Source organism: Sorex araneus, chromosome 6, assembly GCF_027595985.1.
Source record: "Sorex araneus isolate mSorAra2 chromosome 6, mSorAra2.pri, whole genome shotgun sequence".
Taxonomy (NCBI): domain Eukaryota; kingdom Metazoa; phylum Chordata; class Mammalia; order Eulipotyphla; family Soricidae; genus Sorex; species Sorex araneus.
In genome coordinates, this window is record NC_073307.1 from 101,386,517 (window position 1) to 101,410,827 (window position 24,311).

Sequence of the window (24,311 nt, forward strand, 5' to 3'; positions counted from 1 at the left end):
CCCGTCATCTCCCCCCACCCCCGCGAGCCTTCACCCAGGGGAAGTGAGAAAGGCCCGGGTGAAGGCGAGTCTGTAAAGGGGGCCCGTCTATCCCATGGCCCTGCAGAGTGCGCGCAGCTGCAGTCCAGCTCTTGTGCCGGACCCATTTCCCGCTCCACTCTCCCCTGTCTCCCGGGACAGGGGCCTCTCCTTCCAGCGGACAGGCGAACTCCCGCCCTCCCCGTCGCTCACCAGCTGTGCCCACTCTGCCTGCCCTGGGGGTTCCGGCAGCGACTAGAGCTGGGTTGCACAACAGTCCAATTCCATTGTATCCCTGGCTCTGCCCGCAGTGCCCCAGGACTGTGCAACGTGGGCGGGAGGCGCCGGCTCCGCAGCGGCTCCCCCCATTCAGTACCTGTCAGGAGAGCCCTAGCGGAACCTGCTAGGAGGACGACGGAGCTGGGAGGAGACTCCGCAGAGAAGATCCTGTGCCCGGGGCAGAAGTCCGACTGCCAGCGGAGGATAACCGCGGCAGAGGTGGAGGAGAGTAAACGTTTACCCTGCAGGGGTGGGTGGAGAATTCTAAACAGTCCTAGAACCTGAGCTGCGGAGAATGAGGCTAGGGAAGGTCAGGTCCCCAGGGCCCAGGAGATTCCAGGACAACTGGTCTCCTGCAGAGGAAGGGAACAGAGGAAGAGTTTCCATTTCCCTGGCCCTGCCCAGGTGTGAGGTGGGGGGGGGGGTGGGGGGGATGAAGAGGTGCCGGGAGGAGGGGCGGGAGCTCCAGGTTCCAGAGTCCAAGTTGGTTGCTTGCATCAACCCTTTCATGTCCGTGGACCCTCCAGGACTAGGGACAGGGATGCTCCCAGGGCCCCCCATCCCACATCAAACTTACTGAGTGAGGGAGCCCAGACACCCACACATGCTTACTTGTTTGTTTTTTGTTTGCTTCCCCCCCACCAGTGACAGGGAACAAACACAGGACTTCACACGTGCAAAGCAAGTGCTCTACTACCTCATACATGCTTTGTTCCTCAGGACGCCTGCTGCAGCCCACTTCCAAGTTCTGGAGTTAGCTCAAGGGGTGGCGGATCATGCACTGCTCAATCCACCAGCCAGGGGTTTGCTCTGTGACTAAGGAGCACTGGCCATGAGTCAGACCTCCTGCAGAGGACGCTGGCCCGTCTTCTACCAGCTCTCCAAGGCTTTGGCCTATTCCTCTTCGTTGTCACACTGGTGGCCTGAAGGCTGGGCCAGCTCCCCCTGGGCCAGGGGGTCATCTGCCTGACCTGGCTGGAGGACAAGGGTGGTGGCAGGATGGAAGTGTGAGCCTGCAGGGCTGGAGCGGGCCTGGCTCCGGGACTCTGCATGACAGTCGGTTGGGTGTCCCGGAACCACAGCCCCCACACGGCCCATCCCCTTCCCTCAGGTTATGAAGGAGACTAATTATTATTTACTGCTACCCAAGCGTCCGGGAGCACCGCGCTGCTCCCGCGAAGAGAGGGAAGAAGCTATGGAGGCCACAGCAGAGATTAGGGAGATTTTGTTTATGAGGCTTGGAGAACCACAGGACAAAGGACGCTTGAAATCACAAGCTTTTAATACTCTCGTGGCACCTCAGATGTACCAAATAAATGTCAGTATTACAGTCCCGGAGCTCAGAGACCTCAAAGGCCGCTTCCTTGCCCCTCATCATAGTTAGGGAAGTAAATGCAGAGAAGGCCATCGAGGTGGCCGGCACGACACCCTCGGAAACCGGAGAGAACTGGGATAGCGAGTCAGAGGCAGGGACTTCATGTCCCTTTACGGTCCTGCTCACGTGGGGACCCTGAACCACAGGATCAGAGATCTAAGATTGTAGTGTTGACAAGGGGCTCTCGGCCAATGTCGGCCTCTGCAGCTTGGGCCAGCACTGGTGGCGCCCTCTGCTGGCTGACCTGGAATTCCAAGCTGAAAGTGGAAGGCAGGAGAAACGCAGGGAGCTTGACATACATGTCAGAGCCCTGCCCTTGGCCAACCGAGTGGGGAAGGGGGGCTCTCTTATGCGGGTGTCACAGCTCCAGGGGAGGGGGCTGGGTCAGTTGGTCTCAGGAGGAACGGGACCTAGAGAGGGACCCATCTTGGGCCAGGCGCAGTTGAGCTGGGGCTCACCAGGGACCTGTTCAAGCCACATTTCATTCCAGACGGGTGGATCAGGAACCACCCTGGAACTGGGCTCAGGGGACACCCACAGGGGTCAGAACATCCTGCCACTGCCAGATGGTGTGGTTTTGAGCAAACAATTTGACTTCTCAGAGGGCAAAGGTATCGGCCAAGGGTGTCGTGAGTATCCGCTCCCAGGTAGAGGGCACTCACGTCCTCCAGGCTGCTGGGTCAGGGAACTCCCCCTGCAGCCCCTCTTCCCTGTGTCTCCCCACTCCCCCCACACACACACACAGCCTGGCCCACCTGTCTCTGGAGCCAGCTCCTGTCTCCCACCCCAGCTCAGCCCGGCCTCTGCCCCTGACCCAGCTTGGCACGCCTGTTGGCTTGTCCTGGCAGGGCAGGACTCCTCCTTGGCAATAATGGGCCCAAAATAGCACTTCCCCCTGCTGCTTCCTGCGGCCTGGCCTGTGGCTTACGGTCTGAGAGGACAGAAGAGAGACCTGGTGTTTGGCAGGAATGCAAAAGATGGAAAGGACACCTAGAGGTCAGCTTGGGCCAGAGGGGCAGCAGATCTGGCCTAGGGTCCCCCCTGCCCCATGAGGGGAGGTTGGGACTGAGGCCTCAGTTCAGACCTCTGGTCCCCTGGCTGTAACTGGAAGGTCTCAGCCAGGACCTCAGTCAGACTTAATGCTCTTTTGCCAAGTCTTCGACCTACGCGTGGGCTCCACCCTGATGCAAAGGGTAGCGGCCCCGCCCGGCCAGTCAATCCCGTATGTCTCCTGGGTTAAGGGTTATTCTCTGACCTTTCTGACCGCAGGAAGCCATACTGCTGGATCCACCCCGATCTCCTTCCTCCAGCCTCTGTGCTGCCTTGCTGTGTGACATCAGGGACGTGCCCATCCCTCTCTGGGTCTCACCTTCCCCCGGGGGTAGGTGGTCTTGCTAAGCCGAGTCCTCTGTTCCCAGCCCAAGGGACCACCTGGAAACTCCTATGGAGAGGAGATGGCCCTTGGCCCTGCCACTTGCATCCTCACAAGTGTCTGGCTGTGTTCTCACTACCCTCTGCCCCCACCCCTGCCCCCCATCCAGGCTCTTTTCTCTTCCCCACCAGTAGCACCGAGTCATCTTGGCCCTACCGTGTAGGATGAACTCGAGGAAGGCATTTAACCTCTGAACCTTAGTTTCCTGGCCTGAAAAGGAGGCTCCTACTGGTGCCAGTCTGCTGGAGGTTCAGGAGATGGTCTTTGCCAGCGAACAATAAATGGGAGTGGGGGTAGCGGCAGTGTGACATTCAAGACAGGGATGTGGCGTCTCATGGAATTCTCTCTTTTTAATCACACACACACATACACACACACACACACACACACGTAGCGCTTGATGTAGGTCAGGCAACAAAACCAAAACATCCCCACCCCCGTGGGAGCTCATGTGCAGACTTCCAGCCTTGTCCGCTCTCCGCTCTGCTGAGGCTGGACCTACACTCGGAACCCTTTGATCCCGGTTCCTCTGCCTCTCTGCCTTGGTGTGTACTCATCACTCTTTCTTTCTTTCTATTTTGGGGGCTGGGGAGTAGGGAGACACAGCCAGCAGTGCTCAGGAATGACTCCTGGCTCTGTGCTCAGGGATCACACCTGGCGGTGCATGGGGTACCATGTGAGTTCCTGGTCATCAAGCAAGGGTCAGCCTATGCAAGGAAAGTGCCTTAATCCCTGTACTATCTCTGGCCCAAGGCTTCATTCTTTACAACAAGCCCAAGCTCTACTTCCTCCAACCCCCTGGACAGCCGTGAGCAGGCACTTAATATCAGCAGATCTGGGACCAGGAATACGGCTCAAAGGGGTGGAGCACAGGTCTGGGTGAGGCACCTGTGGCCCCCTGAGAGCCCCCAGCTGTCAATGCAGCATTGAATGGTCAGGCTCACATACCTGCTGGGACTGGCTTCTAGGTCTCTTTTATTTTTGTGGGGTTTAGGTCACACCCGACAATGCTTAGGGCTTACTCGTGGCCTGCATCCAGGGATCACTTCTGGCAGGGCTTAGAGAACCATATGGGATGCCGGGGATCGAACCCTTGAACCCCCATCAGCTGTGTGCAAGGCAAGCACTCTACCCACTGTACTATTACTCTGGCCTCTCTGGGTACCTTTAAAAAAAATTTAAAAGGCCAGAGGGCTGAGAGAGATGGTACAGCAGATAGGGCACTCGTCTTGCATGCTGCCAACCTGGGTTTGATCCCCGGCACTTCATATAGTCCCCTGAACCTTGCCAGGAGTGATTCCTGAGTTCAGACTCAAGAAGTAAGACCTGAGCACTGACAGATGTGTTCCCCCCACCACCTCAAAAAAAAAAAGAAAAAGAGTGAGACACAGATAACTCCGTGAGCTGGAGTGCATGCTTGCATGCAGGAGGCCTGGGCTTGGTCTCTGGCACGCTGAGCATCATGGGAAGTGACTCCGGAGCACAGAGCGAGGAGGAACCCTGAGCACTAGGGTACATGTCTCAAAAGAAAAAAAAAGTGAAAAGCAGAGACCCTGGTTCAGTCCCTGGCAGTGAAGTAAGAAACCACAGCAATTCTGTATCTTGGCTGGCAGAGTGGCAGAGTCAAAGAGTCTGGGAAAGGAGGCTGGGAGGGGCACACAGGAAGCTTATGGTGATGAGATGTTTGTTCTTTATCTAGGTGTGTTCACTTTGTAAAAATTAAAGCTGCACGCTAATGATTTATGTACTTTTCTGTGCAAATGTTAGACAGCAATAAAAGCATCTTTAAAAAATATGGGGGGGGAACTGAAGCGACAGCACAGCGGGTAGGGCGTTTGCCTTGCACGCGGCCAACCCGGGTTCGATTCCCAGCATCCCATATGGTCCCCTGAGCACCGCCAGGAGTAATTCCTGAGTGCAGAGTCAGGAGTAACCCCTGGGCATAGCCGGGTGTGATCCAAAAAGAAAAAAAAATATATTGGGGGACCAGAGCGACAGTACAAGAGATAGTACAGGGTCTTACACAAGGCCAACCCTGGTGTAGACAGCGTATGCTCCCCTGAGCACCAGCAGGAGTAACCCCTGAGCACAGAGCCAGGAATAAGCCGAGTACCTCAAAGTATAGCCTGAACCTCCCCACCAATATTGTCCCCTGCCCCCACTAAGAAAAAAAAAAGCAAAAACAGAGCCCTGGGCCCTGCCCTCAGAGTTCTGATGGGGTTGGTCTGGATGGGGCCGGGCCCTCCTACCATAATGTGTAGCCGAGGTAGCAACGCCCATGATTTAAACCTTGGGTCAAATATGGAAGTTGTGAAAAACTTGGCAAACGTGGCATTTCTGGCAGTGTTCGTCTATGCTGTAGTTCTTAGGCAAAAGTGGTTGCAATGAAAAATGTCTGGGGAGCCCCGATCTGGGGCCGCAGATAACCAAATAGGCTAGAGTGCAGCCTTGCAAGCAGGGTGTCCGAGGTCAATTCCCGGCACCACATGGTCCCCTGAGCACCCTGGGAGGACCGAAAGCACCGGCTGGGAGTAGCTCCTGAGCACCCTTGCGTGTGACCCAAAACAAATAAACAGAAACAGAAAGTCCTGCTCTAGAGGATCTGCCCCTTCCCAGAGTCGCTGGGCCTGCTTTGGGACAGCTGCTCTCTCAGCTTCTCCCCGAGTGCCTGGCCTGAGGCTGGTGATGCCCTAGAAGTCGCCAAGTGACAGCCCCATTCCTACGGAGAAACTTGCACTGAGAAAATAATGAGGCTCGGGGGCCGGGGTGACAGGACAGTGGGTAGGGCGTTTGCCTTGCACACAGCTGACCTGGGTTCGATCCCCAGCATCCCATATGGTTCCCTGAGCCTGTCAGGAGTGACCCCTGATTGCAGAACCAGAAGTAAGCCCTGAGCACTGCTGAGTGTGGCCCAAACATAGAGGGAGAGAGGGAGAGAGGGAGAGAGAAGATGAGGGAGAGAGGGAGAGAGAAAGAGAGGGAGAGAGGGAGGGGGCGGGAGGTTCAGCTTTGGAAACCAGAGTGGTGTGAACCGGTGCTACCCAAAGTGGGTGCTAACTGAAGAGGCAGCACGGACACAGGAAGGAGAACCCGCAGAGGGGCCGGGGCTCCTGGGGCGGGAACCCCCTCCCTCTGCCTCACACATCTGGGCCACCACGCTCTGTGGCAGCTTCTTGACAAGTTTTGCCTCCACTAACTAGCATTTCAGGGCACATGTCTGGGCACATCTGAGTCCCAGAGAGATGAAGAAATGGAGACTCAGCGGGGACACACTTCCCTCGTCTCGGGGCGACATGGTGGCAAAGGGCGCATTTCTGTTCTGTCTCAAAGCAAGCACCCCCTCCACTGAGGGCAGCGGCCCCGGCTCCTCCTGCGACAAGAGTCAGCCCGAGACAGCAGCGTGCCAGTTTGCGAAGCCTGAGCCTGCACACCCTCGAGCAGCGCCTTTTCTGTATCTGAATCTCTCGGACAGGGCTGTGCTTGAGCATGCCCCGCTCTGCCAGGTGCCCATCTCCCGGCCCTCCACTGTCGGGTCCGCAGGCCCCTAGGTGGGCCCAGAAGGACTCAGCCCCAGGCCTCTGGTCCCGGCATCTGATCCAGTGTCCGCTCTTGGACCACAAATCAAACGTGATTCTCCTGGCCCCACGTCCCGAACCCACCTAGGCCTGTGTCAGGGTGCCCAACCTCCGTGTGCTGCTGAGCCTGGTTTCCCGGGAGTCAGGGGATGCCTGGGCGCCTGCCTGGTTTCTCTCTCACAGCCCTGGTCAGTAGGTTTCAGAGGCCCAGGCCTTGCTCCAGGCCCTCTGACTCGGAAGCTGAGGGCAGCCTAGGCACGTGTACGGACACGTAGATAATTTCTGCTGTGTGCCCTACGTTCCACGGAGGGAAGAGGCCCACGCACACAGCGCCAAGCAAATGCAGTCCTCATCTGAAGAGCCCAGAAAGCATCCTGTGCCCCCCCCAGCAGGGGTCAGTGGTGGCTTGGCAGGACCAGCACACCTTGGGCCTCTGCGCTGCCCCTCTGCCGAGGAGGCTGGAAGGAGGCATCGGGGGAGCAGGCGTTTGGCGTTCCTATTTATTGACTCATTAAACGTCATCATCCAAGGAAAGTTAATACATGACTGTTTGGTAGCAAGAGAAACATAATCTAGACCGCAATGAACCCAAACAGAACCAGAACCCAACCAACCCCATCTGAAACTGGACCTTTGGAACTACAGCTGAAGAAGCGAGGGGGCTGGACACTGGCTCCCTGCCGTCTGGGGTGGCCGGGGTGTGAGGAGGAGGCCATCTCCAGCTCCCCGCCACCCCTGCTTTTGGCGTCCTTCGTGGAAGAGCTGCCCCTAGAGGGAGGGATGTGAGGAAAAGTTCAGTGGTCTGAGTGAGGGGGGGCTCCTAAGCCCGCCCTCCCAAGGTGACCTTCTTGTGCCAGTGCATGAGACACGGGGCGGGAGCGGGGCGTGGGGGGGCGGGGACTGAAGGAGAGCACGGGCCCGAAGAAGGCCCTGTCCGGGGCCCAATCCAGGAGACCACTAAAGGCACTGCCAGCAAGCGAGGAAATGTCACGATTGGAGGATCCCCCCCGTCAGAGGGTATCGCTGCCCGCCCACCCCATAGTTACCATCTGCTCTTAGATGTCTGGGGTGGGGCTTGGCTTGGTCCTTGGCTCTGGGTACTGGAGGGTCTGTTCAGGACAGGGCTATGGGACATGTACATTAAGCGGCAGTGTTAGAAGACCCTGAACGTGTGTGTGTGTGTGTGTGTGTGTGTGTGTGTGTGTGGTTGTGCGCGCGCACGCACGCAGAATAAGAGGGTATTGGGTTTGTGTGTGTGTGTGCGTGTATGTGTGTACACATGTGCATGCGTGCATGCGCACGCACACACGGATGTAAGAGGGTCTAGGTCCCTCCAGGAAGTCTGGGTTAGGTCCCATGGAAATCCCCAGAGCAGGAATAGAGCTTTTTTTTTTTCTTCTGCCATTTTCTCAAGTCACCCCTGCCCCAGGCCACTGCATAAATAAGTGCTTGAGAAGGTACACATCTAAAGAGAAACATAAATACTGTACATGGGAAAGGATTCCGCCCCTCAGCCCACCCACTGCCCCCAGAAAACCCTCCAATATTGCACATGGCCCTCCCCAGCCCCGTGGGGTGCGGGCCCGGCCGTGTCTTTGGTAGAAGCTCCAGGGACGGAGGTCCTGGGCCGCCCGTGTGCCCCCCAGACCCCTCACAACTGGGAGCACTGGAGCAGCCAGAGGTCGGGAAAGTCCTGGGCCCAGCTGGCCAGTGGGAATCCATCAGGAATGCTTCGGCAAGGCTGGGAGGGGACCCAGGGGGGTCGCTCCTAGCCAGAGTCTGTGTGTGGGCAAGGAAGAGGCAAGCAGGCTGAGGGCGGCTGGGTGGCCACGTCCTGGGCCCTGGGGGCTAGGGTCACACCCTCCATAGGAGGAGGTGGTTGGTGCTGTCGTCCCGCCCCACAGTCTCGCTGCTGCCCCCGGGCCCGCCACTGAGGCGGAAGTCCTCGTAGCCGTCCCCTCCACTGATGACCAACATTTTTGGCCGGGCTGATGCAGGGCCTCGGTGCCGAGGGGAGTCTCGGTGATCCAGTGATGGCAGCTTCTCGGGACCTGGGGGGGGGGGGCGACAGGGGAGGACCCGTTAGGTTGGGGACCCGAGGCTTCACTGACCCACACCGTGCTCCATGCTCACACACCCCAAAGATAGGAGAGACACGGCTGCTTCCTGTGGGGGATTCACTTCCTGCAGGCCAGGAACTTCCTATGAGGGCAGAAATGTCCACTTCCTGGCCCTCGGACTTCTTACCTCCCCTCCTAAGTCACAGTCAACAATGACCTAATAGCCCAGGGCCACCCCATATCCTCTCCCTCTGGGTCCCTGTGAAGGTCCTCACTTCCGGCTTCCAGGAGCCCTTCCCATGGCCACTGGCTCGGCTCAAGTCTTCCCTAGCCGCAGATGGCTCCTGAGTGAGGCCCTCGGGCTTCCCCACTGTCTCTAGGGAATGCGGCTTCCTGCCCCGACCAAGCAAGACTTGGCTAATTGTGTCCTCCTCGCTGTACATCATTTCCTCGTATTTTTCACTTTCTAAGGCTCAGAGACCATTTTTTCTCTCCTCCATGCCCCTGGTTCTGTTTTCTGGCGTTATTTCTATTTCCTGCTCTAGACAATGCTTCCGGATTTGCTTCCTGCCCTTACATCATTTCTAGTTGTTTTGTTTCCTGTGGTATGTTCCTGTGCCGTATTCTAATTCAATGTCTCTCTCTCTCCCTCTTACACACACACACACACACACACACACACACACACACACACACACAGAGTTGGTTCCTGACTATATTGCCTCCTTCCAGTAAAATGACACTTCCAGCTCTCTGTGTCACACTTTTCCTCCCTTGAGCCCTCCTTGCCGGGACAGTGGGGAGCCCCGACCTTCGTGTCAGGGACCCCCGGGTTGGGGCAGGGTGTGCCAACCCACCTGTGTCTGAGGGAGGCGGTGGGGTCGAGCAGAGCAGATCAAAGCCATCCGGCAGCTGGACGGCGGCCAGGAAGCGGACATGGCCAGTGTGCCCCTGGCCCAGGCCGGCAGGGCTGAGGGGCGCCCGGGGGCAGCTGACAGAGCTTGGCGAGGTGGGCATTGTGAGCACGACACCGGCACTGGTACCCACCCACAGCAGCTCCTCACACACCAGCAGCGCCGTGATCCTCAGGCAGGCAGCCTTGTGCTGCCGGATGATGGCGTCTGAGCCTGGGGTGGGGGACAGACCAGAGCTGGGGCCCATCCCCGCCTCCGCCTCCACAGGACCAGGCCCACCCAGGCTCCATGGCCTCAGCGGCCAGTACCTGCCAGCATCCTGTGCACGGGAGGTGTGACGTCCACCTCTGCCAGCTGCTCGAAGGTCTCTGCGTGGTAGAGACACACGTGGGCACTGCCCTTCAGCGTCACCCACACGCCCAGCCTGGAGTCCACCATGCAGGCCACGCTGCGGCTGGAATCCTGCCCCACGGGGAATGTGTGCTGGGGGGAGCGGGGGAGAGAGATGAGGGTGCCTGGTGCTTCACCAGGGTCCATCCTGCGGCACCTCCCCCCCATGTTTCAAAAGTTTTATTTTTGGCGCTGTGATTTACAACACTCTTACTACTACAGTGTTATTAATCCTTGAGAGGGTTTCAGACCCTCTCATTCATTCATTCTCATTCATAGCTTAGACCCCACACCCACCCTGTGTCCCCCTGTCATGGCAGCTCAGCTCTGCAGACCAGCTCTCAGGCTCCCCTGCCTTTTCTTCCTTTGCATCAGAGAAGTCACGCCAGAATCTGCTGGGCCCCAGGTCCTCTGGCAGCGGTGCACAGGCCCAGCAGTGTCTGGGGGACTGTGTGGCACCAGGGACCCCACTCAGGGACGCACCTGCTTGCACCGAATCCCCCAGCCCCTTCTGCCCTCTTTACTCTCTCCACAAGCCCCTCTAGGACGCTCCCGGGATCTGCGGCTTGGTCTGGCTGACCAGCCTTTCCAGGCTCAGTTCGTCGAGCCGCCCAGCTCTCAGTCCTTGAGGATTCAAAAGGAGAGGCCCTTTGCTCCCGAAAGTAGTGACCAGACGGTCTCAAACCCTGGAGGGTCCTAGATGAACCACCGGCCTCTTTGGGTTATAGTATGGGTGGATTCTTTTTATTTGTTTTGGGGCCACACCTGGTGATGCTCAGAGCTCACTCCTGGCTCTGCACTCAGGAATCACTCCTGGCGGGGCTTGAGGGACCTATGGGATGCCGGGGATCGAACCCAGGTCGGCAGCATGCAAGGCAAACGCCCTCCCCACTGGACTATCACTCCGGACTCTCAGAGCTTTCATATGTCCCCGATGGTCTTATCTCACACGGGCCTGGTGCACCCCAATTCTGTCCTTGACCTGCCCCACCCCCATACCTCCAGCTGCAGTGTGTCAGGGCTGAGGACAAGGACTCGGTTCTGGCAGCCGCACCACAGCCGCCCACCTACGGACACCATCTTGGTGATGGGGCTCCCCTGAGCACCCAGGGTCACTGACTTGAAGTTCTGAGGGTCCCAGAAACGGCCTGTGGGGCGGGGGCGGGGGAGGTGGGGAAGGAATGGAATAAACGGAACAAGACAAAGAAAGAACCAGTCAGTTCAGTCAGTCCTGCATCTGACTTCATCCCCGTGTAAGAGTGAGGACAGCCCCGTGTAAGAGTGAGGACAGCCAGGCCAAAGTCAGGGCGGGAGGTGGCCCAAAGCCACACCGGCAGACACACAATGCCAGCCTGCTCTGGAGTACACACCCATCTGTGAGGGGCACCATGCGGGCTGGGGGGGTGGGCGGGGGACACACATACCTGCTTCTCTTTGGTAGACCACAAGTTCTCCATTGGCCAGAGACACGAACACCTGGTTGTTCAGGTAGCTAGGCAGTGACAAGACAGGGTCAGAGGCTTCAGGAGGCCTGAGCAGGTCACCTGGCCCCGGGGGGCGGTCGCCCAGCTGGAGAGAGGCCATCCCTCCCACCCTGTTCTTCGGTCAGGCGCTGAAGAAGGGGCCGGACCCGCCCTAAGTCGAGAGCCAGTCCCAGTGGCAGCCACAGGAAGGAGGGAGCAGGGCCGGGGCAAGGACGGGAGCGGCGGTGGCAGGTGTCATGGGGGTGGCCCCAGGCTTACAGGATGCAGGTCACCGCAGCCGTGTGCTGGAGCTTCATGCTGTTCCTGCGATCCCGGATGCTGTCGGAGGACTGGTACACGTGCACACTGTGGGTCGGGGTGCAGCTGTGACACGCGCCGGGCACGCGGCCCCTGCACTCACCCCCGCTTCTCCCTGCTGGTCCCTGCCTGTGGGGCAGGACCCAGAGCCCCCTGCTTGCTGCTCTGGGGCGAGATCACTGGCTCAGCAGGGAGCAGGGGGCTCGGAGGCTGTCCCCGGTGCCCCAGGACCTACCAGCCATCCTCGGTGCCCAGCCACACGGAGCTCTGGTAGGCCTCGGGGTCCACGCTCAGCAGGTCCTCTAGGCTGCCCCGCGTGAAGGAGCCTCTGCTGGAACGGCGCAGGGCGCGCCCGTCCATCGGGCTGGTGCCACAGGGCCCAGTGGGCGCGAAGGGGCCCGCCAGGGGCAGGAAACCCGGCTCTTGCTCCTCCTCGGAGCTGGTGGTCTCAGCGGTGGCCTCCTTAGAGCTTGGGGTCTCCTCGTCTGTGGGAAACAGAAGTCTCTGTCCCCAGGCCTCTCTGCCAGGACACACCTGCTCTCTCTCTCTCTCTCTCTCTCTCTCTGCCTCAGTCTCCCCTCAGTGGGACTCCTGGTATCCTGGTCCTTTCATCCTGAGGCTGTCAAATCAGTTCAGGACCAGGACTGGATGACAGAGGGGCCCAGTGCTAATCCAGTCCTCCCCACTCACTGCCTCCAAGAAACCAGCCCTTGACCTGTTTCTTTTTTTTTCTTTTCTTTTTGGGTCTCACCCGGCAATGCACAGGGGTTACTCCTGGCTCTGTGCTCAGGAATTACTCCTGGTGGTGCTTAGGGGACCATATGGGATGCTGGGAATCGAACCCGGGTCTGCCGCGTGCAAAGCAAATGCCCTACCCGCTGTGCTATCGCTCCAGCCCCTGCCCTTGACCTGTTTCAAACTCGTCCTCCCAGAGGTCTCAGGATTTGGGGTCCATCCTGACTGCCCCACTGCCCTCAGGGTCTCTGGTGTCCGACCCCTGCCCAGCTTGCTGTGTAGCATGGCCCTGGCCCACTGCTCGGTGGCTGGCCTTGAGGTGCATGCCTTTGTTTGTGGGGTCCCTTCTCACCATTCTGTCTGCGTAACTGGCCCCTGCTCTGGGAAGTCCACCCAGCCTGACGGCCCACATGGGCACTCACTGCCAAAGCTAGAGGAGATGGTGGACCGGCTGGCTTGACTCTGCAGGGTCCCCGAGGGGCTGGGAGAAGACTCATCATCCGAATCGCTGTCAAAGGGCACCAGTTCTGGGCGGGGTTCGCCCTCCGTGGGGGCTGGGGCCATCTCCAGGCCTGAACCAGCAATGGAGATGTGCAGGCAGGGTTGGGGCCCTGGTTCTGCTAGCGGAGCTGATTCCTCATCAGCGGCCTCCCCGTCCAGTTCTGGTCCCGCGGACTCCAAGTTTGGCTCTGCGGGGTTCCTCTGTAAGGGGTCCCTGGGAGGGAAAGGGGTGCGGGGCTGACCCGAGGCCCCGCCCACCCCAGGCCCCGCCCCGCCACAGGCCACGTCCTGACCACGCCCCAGAGCAACACCCAATCACAGACCACGCCTGACCACACCTCCAAAAGCCCCGCCCCCCACAGTAGTTATACGCCCGCAGGGCTACAGAGACGCCATTCATATTAGCACTATTAGCACGAAGAGGCCACAGGTACGTTCTTCACCTGGACCACAGGCCCCCAGCCTGCGCCCATCCTGCCACCCTCCCCACTACTGGCTCTCACCGATTGCAGCTGCGCTGCAGGCCAGGTACCGCCCCGATGCATAGGATGCGGGCCGAGCACACAGCGATGCAGGCCTCCACGTCTGGCTCGGAGCGCAGGCTCAGCAGGCACACCTGGCCCACGTACCCATCGCTGTTGCATACCCATACCTCGGGCGCGGGCTCAGGGCAGCTGCTCAGGGTTGGGGCTGCGCAGGAGAACTATGGAGGAGACCCAAAGAAGAGGAAGGTGAAGAGGGAGATGAAGAGGGGAACTGCTTCTTGCCCCCCAATACCCCAGGCCGGCCAGCAAGCCTTAGGGAGCTAACAGAGGAAGGGAGAGCCTCGCATACAGATTCAACCCCTTGCAAACATGAATACACGCGATGCTGCCCAACGCCTGTGGGGGGGGGCGTTTCAAGCTTAGGGTCCTCCTTGTGCATGAGTGTAAGGAAGGCTAAAGGGGTGGCCTCTGTCCTTAACCACACACTTGTCCAGGCACACCAGCCAGACATGTGGATCCACTGGAAGCCTTTGCAGGTTCCCACCCACACAGAAAGTGTCCACACCCTTGTGCAGAGCTGGAGACAACGGCCATGTTCAAGACAGTCACCTCAAACTAGGCGAAAGCTACCGAAAGCTGTCCGCCCCTGAGCCCTGAGCTTGCGCTCACCTGCATGCCGCTTCGGGTCTTCATGATGGGGATGGCCTTCAGGAACTCAGGGTCCAGGCAGCTTTTGCTGGACGCTACAAATGCACGGACAGACAGGCACAGTTTAGCATCTGGGCCCTAATCTTGCCCATCTGCCTTGGCAGAGGTAGCTGTGTCTTATAACCTACTAGACCCTTGCCTCAATATGCCCAAATGCAGAAGGAAGTGGAGTCTCTATGGCTCTCTGAAGGCACAGGCTCAGATCACCAGCATTTCCTGCTCTGACTATGTGCGTGCAGTTACAAGAGATTCCCACCTCAGCCACATTTGGGGTTCTCCCTGCCATGAATAGGCTAACCCTTCTTCTCAACTTGGTGACCCTGGAGAAGTTCTGTTCCCCAAAGAGCCTTGGCATACTGGCCGCCCACAGTCCTGGGCTTTCCAGCTCCTGACCACCACCAGCCAGAAGGCACTGCCCGCCGCCCACCTCCTGGAGGTTCTGCTGCAAGAAGGTTCTGAGTGCCGGGCTCGGCTTACCCAGCTTCCTCTTGGCCTCATCAAAGGCCTGTTCGAAGCCGAGGCGGGCGTCGGGGTGCGGGAACTCAAAGATGAAGGAGTCGGTCCCCTCGGGCCTCGTGGCGCACAGCTCCAGCTTGGTGGGCGGGAAGGAGAGCGAGTAGCACAGCGCTTGCTTCTCGGACAGGTCCCGGTGCACGGCGGCCGACAGGTCCCGGAGTGCATCATCCAGGCTCTGCGGGGAAGACCCTGCCTCAGCCCCAGCTCCCCACTTAGCCAGCTGCCGTGTCCCTTCCTTCAGATGGGACACGAATTGTCTCCCCCCACCCACCCCTTAGCAAGAGGTGGCCTGATGCCCTTCGGTAGAGATGGGAATAGGTCCTCGCCCCCAACCCACTGTTCTCAGCAGACAGGTCAGTGACAGGTGTCTCCTGCTCAAGCAAGAGACAAGGCCATGGGGTCCCCCCAGTAAAGCAGGGGGCCCCGCCCCGTCCAGCTCTGGGAGCGGCACAGACCTGATGGGGGAATGTGAGGTTCTCAGAGAGTTTGCTCATCTGGCCCAGCGTGCTCAGGTCCTCGTCGAGGCGGCTGATGGCTTTCTGGATGTTCTCCCTGTTGGTGGCTGGGGTGGCCCCTGGTGGTGAGAGAGGACGCCCATCAGAGAGAGGAGCCCCCACAGACCTTCCAGGACACACTTCATCCTGCAGCAGGGAGAGGCTAGACAAGGCAGGGCTGCGGCCCCAGACTCCCACCGCCACTGGCAGCTCGCGGAGAAAGCCCCGCCTGACGGCAAGGCATGGCCAGCTCAGAGCCACAGGGCTGGAGGAGAGAGAGCGTGAGAGAGACGTGAGTCACGGTGTGTGTGCATGCACACGTCTGTGTCGGGAGAGGGCCTGAATCAACAGCAGATGGCCCCGCAGGCCCTGCTGCAGCTGATGCCACCTGTGCGGTGGTGCGTGGAGCCTCCGGCTGGCACATCTGCTGACCGAGGAACTTGTTCCAACAAAGAAGGGAACAATGAGCTGACGCTGGGAGTTCTGTGCTCCTTCTTGTATCTCGCTGCTCCTCCCCGTATCTGAATGCTCCTCCTCATATCTGACGGCTCCCTCCATATCTGACTGCTCCTCCCATATCTGATGGCTCCCCCTTATCTGCAGGCTCCCTTCTTACCTGACAGCTCCCCCCAGATCTGATGGCTCCCCCCATATCTGACAGTTCCCCCCTTATCTGACCGCTCCTCCCGTATCTGATGGCTCCTCCCGTATCTGACGGCTCCCCCCATACCTGACGGCTCCCCTCGTATCTGACGGCTCTCCCCATATCTGACGGCTCCCCCCGTATCTGATGGCTCCCCCCCATACCTGACGGCTCCCCCCATATCTGATGGCTCCTCCCCATATTTGAACAGCTCCTCCCTTATCTGATGGCTCCCCCCGTATCTGACGGCTCCCCTATATCTGATGGCTCAGCACCCCACCCCAGCCGGCACTGCCTGAAGTGAGGCCTAGCAGGCAGCAGTGAATCCTCAGCGACCATCCAAGCCCAGGGCTCTCCCTGCTCCTCTATGGGAAATGCCCCCAGCCCCGCCTGGCACGAAGTTCCTCTGTCCCTGTCCTGCACAGCCGACTGGACCAGGGCTGCACGCCCACCTGAAGGACATTTCACCTACTGGCCTGTGTTCAGATGGGCTGAACCAGTGTTCAGTTGTGTCTCCACAGGGGCCTTCGATCTGACCCAGCAGAGCAACCTCCCCTGCCCGCCTGCCCACTCTGGGAAGCAGCTTGGGGCAGGCGGTGGGCTCACTCCTGTCACCACCCCGCTCACATGCTCCGGGAGGAGAAACACAGATCCTGGAGCACCTAGGCTGGACAGGAGCTGGGGGGGGGAGCAAGCCGGGACGCAGGAAAGGCCAGGAGGGACCACGGGGGCCACAGAGAAGAGGCTGGCACCCAGGGACGGCATCACTTACATGCAGGTGGCCCTCCTGGGGGCCCCAACTCCAGTCTCAGCCCTTTCTCCATCCTTCTGCTTCGACTTACTTGTGGGGCTCTCTTCCCAGTGCAGAATCTTCGGGACAGAAGGTACCCCACCCTCTAACATGGGTGCTCAGGTAACACCCTGCCGGGCATCATTATGGGTTTTGTTGTTTTATTTGGGGTAACACTCAGCGATGCTCAGGGCTTACTCCATGCTGTGCTCAGGGATCACTCCTGGTGGTGCTCAGGCGACCATATGGGGTGCCAGGGAGCAAACACTCTACCCACCATACTATTGCGCTGGTCCCCGTGGATCAATGCTGATAGCCAATGTCGGCCCTGCCTACACCCAGGCCAGGGGCTAGGGCTGGCCAGGCTCTGGGGGTGCCACCCGCTCTCCTGTTGGGTGGGAACGTGAGGGCCTGAAGGCGGCCAGCCTGGCCACAGCTCAAAGCCCCTTGCCCCTGCTGCCCCGGGGGCTGGGGGGACGGAAGTGGCCGGGTGCTGCGCCCGCACTACCTCTGACGATGTCCGCGTCCTCCAAGGGCAGTTTCCACAGCAGCTTGTACTTGCTGGCTGTGTCGATGACGCTGGCGGCCGTGTACCTGTGGGGAGCCCAGGGGGTGCTCTGGCGGGGCTGCTCCCAGCACAGCTCCCCCCAGCCCCAGCCCCGAAGCCCGGCCTGGCCACTCACAAGCTCATGGAGCTCCGGCGGAGGGAGCCCGACTTCCGCTTCAGGGTGGTGCAGACCAGGAGGTCGGTGAAGAGGAAGAGCGAGCGGTCCTTCTTGCCACCCACTGCCTTCTGTGGGGCCGACGCAGGGGTCAGGCCCAAGGGGTTGGAGGGGCCCTCCCGCAGCAGCCCAGGGAGGGTGGTGGGGAGGCGGGGCTGGGGAAGGGGAGCTGGGAGGTGCTGGGGAAACCCCAGGGCGCTTCTTACCACTTCAATGACCATCTCTTGCCTCAGGAAGCGCCGCAGTGGGGCCTGGAGCTGTGGGCCGGGGCACAGAGTGTCGGGGACGCGCCTCGTTCATCTCCATCTCTGCCCAGGCCCCGGAGACCGAGGAGCCCACTCCCAGGGCCAGGCCCCCCCAGACGACCTCCCGTGGCACTGTGGGATCGGGGGCCCTGACGGGGCGGGAGGGCGAGGGGATGCAGCTGGGGCAGGGGGGTCGCACCTCCTCCATGCCCTCGATGTGGGCCTCGATCTCCTGCAGCACCCGCGCGTGCCGCTCCGCCTCCTCCGCGTGCCGCACGCCCTTGTTGATGCGCTCGGCCACCTGCTTGATGTTCCGCTGAGCGTCCAGCAGCAGGGGATGGTCCGGGTGGTCCTCGGGCGTGTGCTTCAGGAGGTCCTGGAGGGCGGGGGGCGGCGAGAGTGACCACGTGGGCCTTCTTTGGGGCAGCCTCCAGAGCAGACTTCTTTTCCAGACACCTTGAGAGCCGAGGGGGCCGAGGCGGGGCCCCCCCATTTCCCCGGCCCACGCCCACCTTCACCAGCAGCTCGTAGCGTGGGATGCGTTGCACGGGCTTGATCATGAGGTCAGACAGCGCCTGCTTCTCCTTGTTCTCCCGCATGCTTTGCTGAAACCCAGAAAGGGGTGGGTCCTCCCGTGAGGAGTCGGCGTGCAGCCAAAGCGCAGGGCCAGTCCTCAACGGGCCCCTCTGGCTCAGTCTGACAGCAGAGACTGGCCACTAGGGTAGGAGCCTCAGAGGACCCTCGAAACTGGACCAAGGTGGGGTCACACCCACGTCTTGGCCACAGATCACAGTACCTCCAGGAACTTGAGAAAGGCGGGTCTGGCCTCCTTAGCCACGCGCACGGCATCCTTGGCGTTGAGAAAGTTATCAATGTAGGCGGAATAGATGTTGACCAGGACGTCCTTGGAGAACTGTGGGGGAAGAGTTAGGTTGGGGCCTTGAGACACCCCGACCACAGTTCACTCTCTTGGTCTCCACTGATTGCCCCAGTCAGAATCTTTTCCCTCCAATTTAACAAGACAGAGTCTGCAAAGGCCAGGGCATGGGCTTCATGTGGATGTAACTATGTGTGTGCACACACATGCATACAAATGCACATGTGCACACACACATACACACATTGATATGCACACACAATCACACACATGCACACATGTGTGCACATATACACATAGATGTACACACCACACACATTCACATACATGTACATATACCACACACATGCAACCAAATACATAACACATGCACACATACATCACGAATGTGAACACAACACATGAGCACACATAAGAACATACACGTAACACATACACACGTGCACATACACACACACACACATGAATGCACATGTGGCCAGAGCGGTCAGACAGGCCTCTTCCTTGCGGCCAGCACTTCTATCCCTGCTCACCGACCTGCTGAATCCTGCCAGGCCTTTCCCTCCAGCCTGGCAGAGACTCATTCCAGACACGGGGCTTTTGCTAACCTAATTCCCTCCCTAATTCCCTCCTGCCTTCAAATCTCACCCGTCCTCAGGGCTGAGCCCATGTCTGCCTCCTCCAGGAAGCACTCCCTGCCAGTTCAGGCATTGTGCCCAGAACTGCACATGGCCTTGGCGTCCCCTGACACGCAGGGCCCCAGGGGGGATGCTGATACCCACTGGCTGGCTGACAACTGGGCTACATGGGGGCGTCCCCCAGTTCCGGTCTCTGCAGTACCCACTGATGAGCAAGGCGACCTGAGGTGGTGGTGCTGGTCCTCTCTGGTTTCCGAATCCCTGTCCCCTGAAAGTGCCATTGCGCTCCCCCCTCTGCCCTCGAGTATGCTTCAGGGCAGAGGCAGGCCTGGACCCCCTGTCTGGGGGGTGTCAATGCCGCCTCTCGAGCCCAGCTCTCCTGCTGCTGGGGTCTGGACTGAAACACAGCAGGGCTGAGGGTTGGCACTCCGACCCTAGGTGAGCGAACGCCTTCTAAGACCTGAGGCCCAAAGCCAGCAGACACCATCACGGCCCCCCAAACACACCCACGGCCCACAGAAACAGACACTTTCTCTTCCCAGCTAGTAAGATTTCTGGAAGGAGTTTTATGATTTTGCTGTTGCAATGATTTGGCTCTGAGTAATGTTCGGTTTGCTTACTCAGTTTAGCTATGATTTATCAGTCATACACAGACTTGAGAATTTTTGGCTGAATAACAAAGCATAACTTACTTTTTTTTTCAAATGAGGGCCAGAGAGATATTACAGAGATTAAGACGCTTGCCTTGCCTGCAGCCGACCCCAGCTCAATCTCTGGCACCATATATGGTCCCCAGAGAACTGCCAGGAATGACCCTGAGCACAGAGCCAGGAGCGAGGCCTGAGCACTGCTGGGTATGGGCCAAAACACAAAAACAGAAAGAAAAAATTTTTTCAAGTGTAATTATATTCTTAAAAGCACTAAATTGAACAATTACTGAAAATGGCATGTTAGCTCTACAGACACTTAATTACATGTTTATAAGTTTTGCTTTTGCATTCTTTGTAAAAAATTCTGGGGGGATTTTTTTTTTTTTTGCTTTTTTTGGGTCATACCCGGGGATGTACAGGGGTTACTCCTGGCTGTGCACTCAGGAATTACTCCTGGCAGTGCTTGGGGGACCATATGGGATGCTGGGAATCGTACCCGGGTCAGCCGCGTGCAAGGCAAATACTATTGCTCCAGCCTCTTTTGGGGGATTTCTAAGTAGTGCTCAGGGGTCCTGGGGACCACTCCCAGGGATACCCCACCAGGCTGGACTGCTCAGTGCTCAGCCTGGTGGATCTGGGGGCCACCAAGCACTCATCTGGCAGTGTTGGAGTGGGCCACGTGGGACCAGGGCTCAAACCTGGGTCCTTGCCCCTCTTCCTACCCTCTTGGTGGATTTTTCATTTTTCCTCTTTTTTTTGGGGGGGGGGGAAGTGTTGGGAACAGGCACACCGGGTGATGCTCAGGGCTTACTCCTGGCTCTGCAAGGCAAGTGCCTTACCCACTGTACTTCAGCCAGGCCCCTCTTAGTGGATTTCAGAAAAGTCAATGCCTTTTCTATGGCTTCCAGAATCCCAGCACTATTGTGGGATCCTAGAAGGCTCCCAGGGGGAGGTGTTACCTGTGGTGAAATGGAGTGCAGGGTGGGGGTGCAGTGTGCTGGACCAGACGACCTGGGGTAAAACCCCCTCTTATGACTTTACTCAAATTCCTTCCTCTCTCTCTCTCTCTCTCTTACTGACTTTACTCAAATTCCTCTCTCTCTCTCTCTCTCTCTCTCTCTCTCTCTCTCTCTCTCTCTCTCTCTCTCTCTCTCTCTCCACTTCCAGTGATGCTCAGGGGTTACTCCTGGCTCTGCTCCCAGGAACTACTCTTGGCGGTGCTCGGGGGACCATAAGGGATGCCAGAGATCGAACCCGGATTGGCTGCATGCAGAGCAAGCGCCCTCCCTGCTGTCCTATTGCTCCAGCCTCTCCTTTTCCTCTTGATGCCACCATCATCAGCTCTAAACTTGGGAATAACTGCACCTTCCTCGAGGAGTTGCTGATCAACATAGTGTGCGGACGGCGGCTAACCACAGAAGCGCCTAACACTGGTTCAGATGAGTGAGAATGGAGAAAAGGGCAAGTCAAGATGGGTCCCCGGGGGAGGCCCGGCCTCCATCTGCAGGCGTGGTCGGGCTCTGCACCCTCTCGGGGTCAGGACCCAGGTGAGGGCAGTGAGTGCCAGGAGCTGAGCTGGGCTCAGGATCAATCCGTGTAGCTACGCTGGACCCACCCCCACCCCGGCCCAGGGCTGGGGCGTGCATCGGGGGCAGGAGGGACACTCACCGACTGCAGGAGCAGGTCCCCCACCTTCTGCTGTGCGTGCCAGGTCTGCACACAGCGGCGCACCTGCTCCAGGAACTGCTCGTGGTGCTCCAGGAGCTCAGGGATCTGGCCGAAGATCTCGTCCACCAGTGCCGGGTCACACAGCAGGGAGTTCTCGGGCTGCTTCAGCGGCTGCATGTAGCCCTGTGGGAGCCTCGGGGTCAGTGCGGGTCCCCACGGAGCAGGAGTGGCCTCCCCTGGCTCAGAGCTGCCACCTTCTGGGGACCCCTCGGCCTTGGCGTTCTAGGAGGGAGAGGGAAGGACCGAGCCCAGACCCCTCACAGTACAAGCCACGGCCCAGCTTCAGAGGGCGGAGGCTCAGGAAAGGTGTGTGGGCAAACAGGGCAAACAGAGCTCAGAGGAAGGGAGAAAAACAAGACGGGGTTCTCTGGAAGACCCCCCTCCACACTGGGCAAACCTCCTTTGTTTCAGGAGGCTGAGGCTATATCCAGCAGTGCTCAGGAGCTACTCCTGGCTCTGTGCTCAGGAGTGATTCCTGGTGGTGCTTGGGGAACCATATATGGTGCCAGGGGTTCAAACCAGGTTGGTGGATGCAAAGCAAACACTTTAACCCCTGTACTATCTCTCTGGCGCCAATTTAATAAGCATTTTTTTTATGTGCCAGGCACTGACTGAGGTCTTGGGAGATAGCACTGAAGCAAAGAGATTAAAATCCCTGCCCTGGGGGCTGGAGCAATAACACGGCAGGTAGGGTGTTTGCCTTGCTCGAGGCCAACCCAGGTTCAATTCCCAGCATCCCATATGGTCCCCTGAGCACCACCAGGAGTAATTTCTCAGTGCAAAGTCAGGAGGTAACCCCTGTGCATTGCCGGGTGTGACCCAAAAAGAAAAAAAATAAAAATAAAACCCCTGCCCTGGGGTTGGAGAGTACATTGGTAAGGTGCTTGCCCTGCACTTGTGTGACCTGGGTTCAATCCCTAGAATCCCTATGGTCCCCCGATCACTTCTATGCTCTGTGATCCCTGAACACAGAGCCAGGAGTGAGTCCTGAGAACCACTGGTATGGTCCACCTCCCCCCAAAATAAATAAAAATAAAATCCCTGCTGTTAGTTTATCATGTAATGGAAACACACAAATATAAGTTAAATGTGTCATTATTTTTGTCTTCATTTTTTTGGGGGGGCCACACCCAGCTACATTCAAGGATCACTCCTGGCAGTACTTGGGGGGACATATGGGGTGCCAGGGATCAAACCCAGATCAGCCATGTGCCCGGCAAGCGCCCTACCTGTTGTACTATCTCCCCAGACCCCCCTTTTTTTCGGAACCCCATTTTTATCTTTAAACATTGCTTGCCAATAAAAATCAGATATGCTGATCATTAAAATTGGATGTCATTGATTAGAATATGCTGTTCATTAAATTGGGAGGTGGTATCTCTTGGTGTCCTATTAAAATGTGGACCGCACATGGCAAGCATTTGCCAGAGCAGAGCTGAGGCTTTCAGTTACACATCTGAACACTGTCCTAACAGTTTTCCAGCTGTAACAAACACACCTACCCTCACCACAGATCTGCAATCTATGGCATTTCTGGAGCATCCACATCCCTGCTAAGGTGCAGTGTGCTATGGGAGGCTGCCCCCTCCTGGCCAAAGCTGTCGTGACGCGCCAGGAAAGGCGGCCGTGTGGCACAGTCGGATGTTGGAATACATTTCAAAGTAAACACTGTACACATCCGGTCTGTTTGGTCTGTTCTAGAAAAGGAACTCAAGACGAGCTTGACAGAATCCTCTGGCTTTCTGGGGGAGGAGTCTGCAGCCCCCTAGGACCAGGCACAGTGGGGGATTGAAAAATCAGTGTGTGGAGACTGGAGCCCGAGGCCGGGAGGGGTCTGACCTCCACACTCTGCACGGCTGGGGGAGCCCCGTGCAGCTTGGAGGGGTACACAGCAGGCCACCCTGGGGAGCTGCCTTTTATGCCTATTTGCTTTGTTTTTGTTTTGGGGCCACACTCAACGGTGCTCAGGGCTTGCCCCTGGCTCTGTGCTCAGGAATCACTCCTGGCGCTGCCTTGGGGGCCAACACAGGATGTGGGACCGAGCTTGGGTCAGCTGTGGGTCAGCTATGTGCCTCTCGGGCTATACTATCTCTCTGGCCCCAAGGGAACTGACTTTTTGTTTGTTTGAATTTGGGCCACACCCAGCGGCAGGGCTCGGGGTTTACCCCAGGCTCTGTGCTCAGGAGTTATTCCCGGTGATGCTGGGCATCAAATCTGGGTCAGCTGCGTGCAAGGCAAATGCTCTACTGCTGCACTGTTGCTCTGGCCCCACGGGAGCTGGCTTTGGGGGTGGGGGGAGAGGGAGACTTCTCAGGCAGTGCTCAGAAGGCCCAGGGCCCCACTGGTGACTCTCATGTAACTGGGGCAGTGGCTCAGCGCAAGGGCCCGAGGATGTCGTGCTACTCGAGTCCTGCCATGTCACTCTGCGCTTGGGTGTCTCTGGGCATCCACTGGTGCTGGGGACTGACCCTCAGATGCACCCTAACCACTGTACTACCTCTTCCCTGGGAAGCTGATATTCTAGTTTTTGTTTTTTTGAGTCACACCTGGTGGTGCTGAGGAGGAGTTCAGGGGACCATCTGCAGTGTCAGGGACTGAACTGGAGCCGGCTGTGTGCAAGGTAAGTGCGCTGCCCGCTGAACCACCTCTCTGGCCCCACATTACAAGGCAGGAAGCAGAGAGCAGGATGAAGGGCGGCAACACCGGGGCAGGCCCCACTTGGAGTTCTCTGTATTTTACAAAGAGAAACTGGGGG

The 24,311-nt window shown here is 58.5% G+C and overlaps 1 protein-coding gene across 1 annotated transcript in view; it reads right to left on the reverse strand.

Moving 5' to 3' along the window:
- Positions 1-7,165: 7,165 nt before the first annotated feature.
- Positions 7,166-24,311, reverse strand: part of ARHGEF17 (Rho guanine nucleotide exchange factor 17) — a 54,979-nt gene continuing 37,833 nt past the window's right edge. The window contains exons 3-21 of the mRNA XM_055141434.1: positions 21,497-21,679; positions 18,460-18,576; positions 18,176-18,268; positions 17,863-18,039; positions 17,625-17,675; positions 17,380-17,489; positions 17,205-17,290; positions 15,225-15,343; positions 14,731-14,944; positions 14,215-14,288; positions 13,564-13,763; positions 12,982-13,274; positions 12,060-12,309; positions 11,786-11,872; positions 11,468-11,535; positions 11,043-11,191; positions 9,962-10,136; positions 9,597-9,866; positions 7,166-8,730 (exon numbers count right to left, since the gene is read on the reverse strand). Coding sequence (XP_054997409.1) covers positions 8,534-8,730; positions 9,597-9,866; positions 9,962-10,136; positions 11,043-11,191; positions 11,468-11,535; positions 11,786-11,872; positions 12,060-12,309; positions 12,982-13,274; positions 13,564-13,763; positions 14,215-14,288; positions 14,731-14,944; positions 15,225-15,343; positions 17,205-17,290; positions 17,380-17,489; positions 17,625-17,675; positions 17,863-18,039; positions 18,176-18,268; positions 18,460-18,576; positions 21,497-21,679 — 2,913 coding nt within the window. The 3' untranslated portion in view covers positions 7,166-8,533. The remainder of the gene's footprint in view (positions 8,731-9,596; positions 9,867-9,961; positions 10,137-11,042; positions 11,192-11,467; positions 11,536-11,785; positions 11,873-12,059; positions 12,310-12,981; positions 13,275-13,563; positions 13,764-14,214; positions 14,289-14,730; positions 14,945-15,224; positions 15,344-17,204; positions 17,291-17,379; positions 17,490-17,624; positions 17,676-17,862; positions 18,040-18,175; positions 18,269-18,459; positions 18,577-21,496; positions 21,680-24,311) is intronic.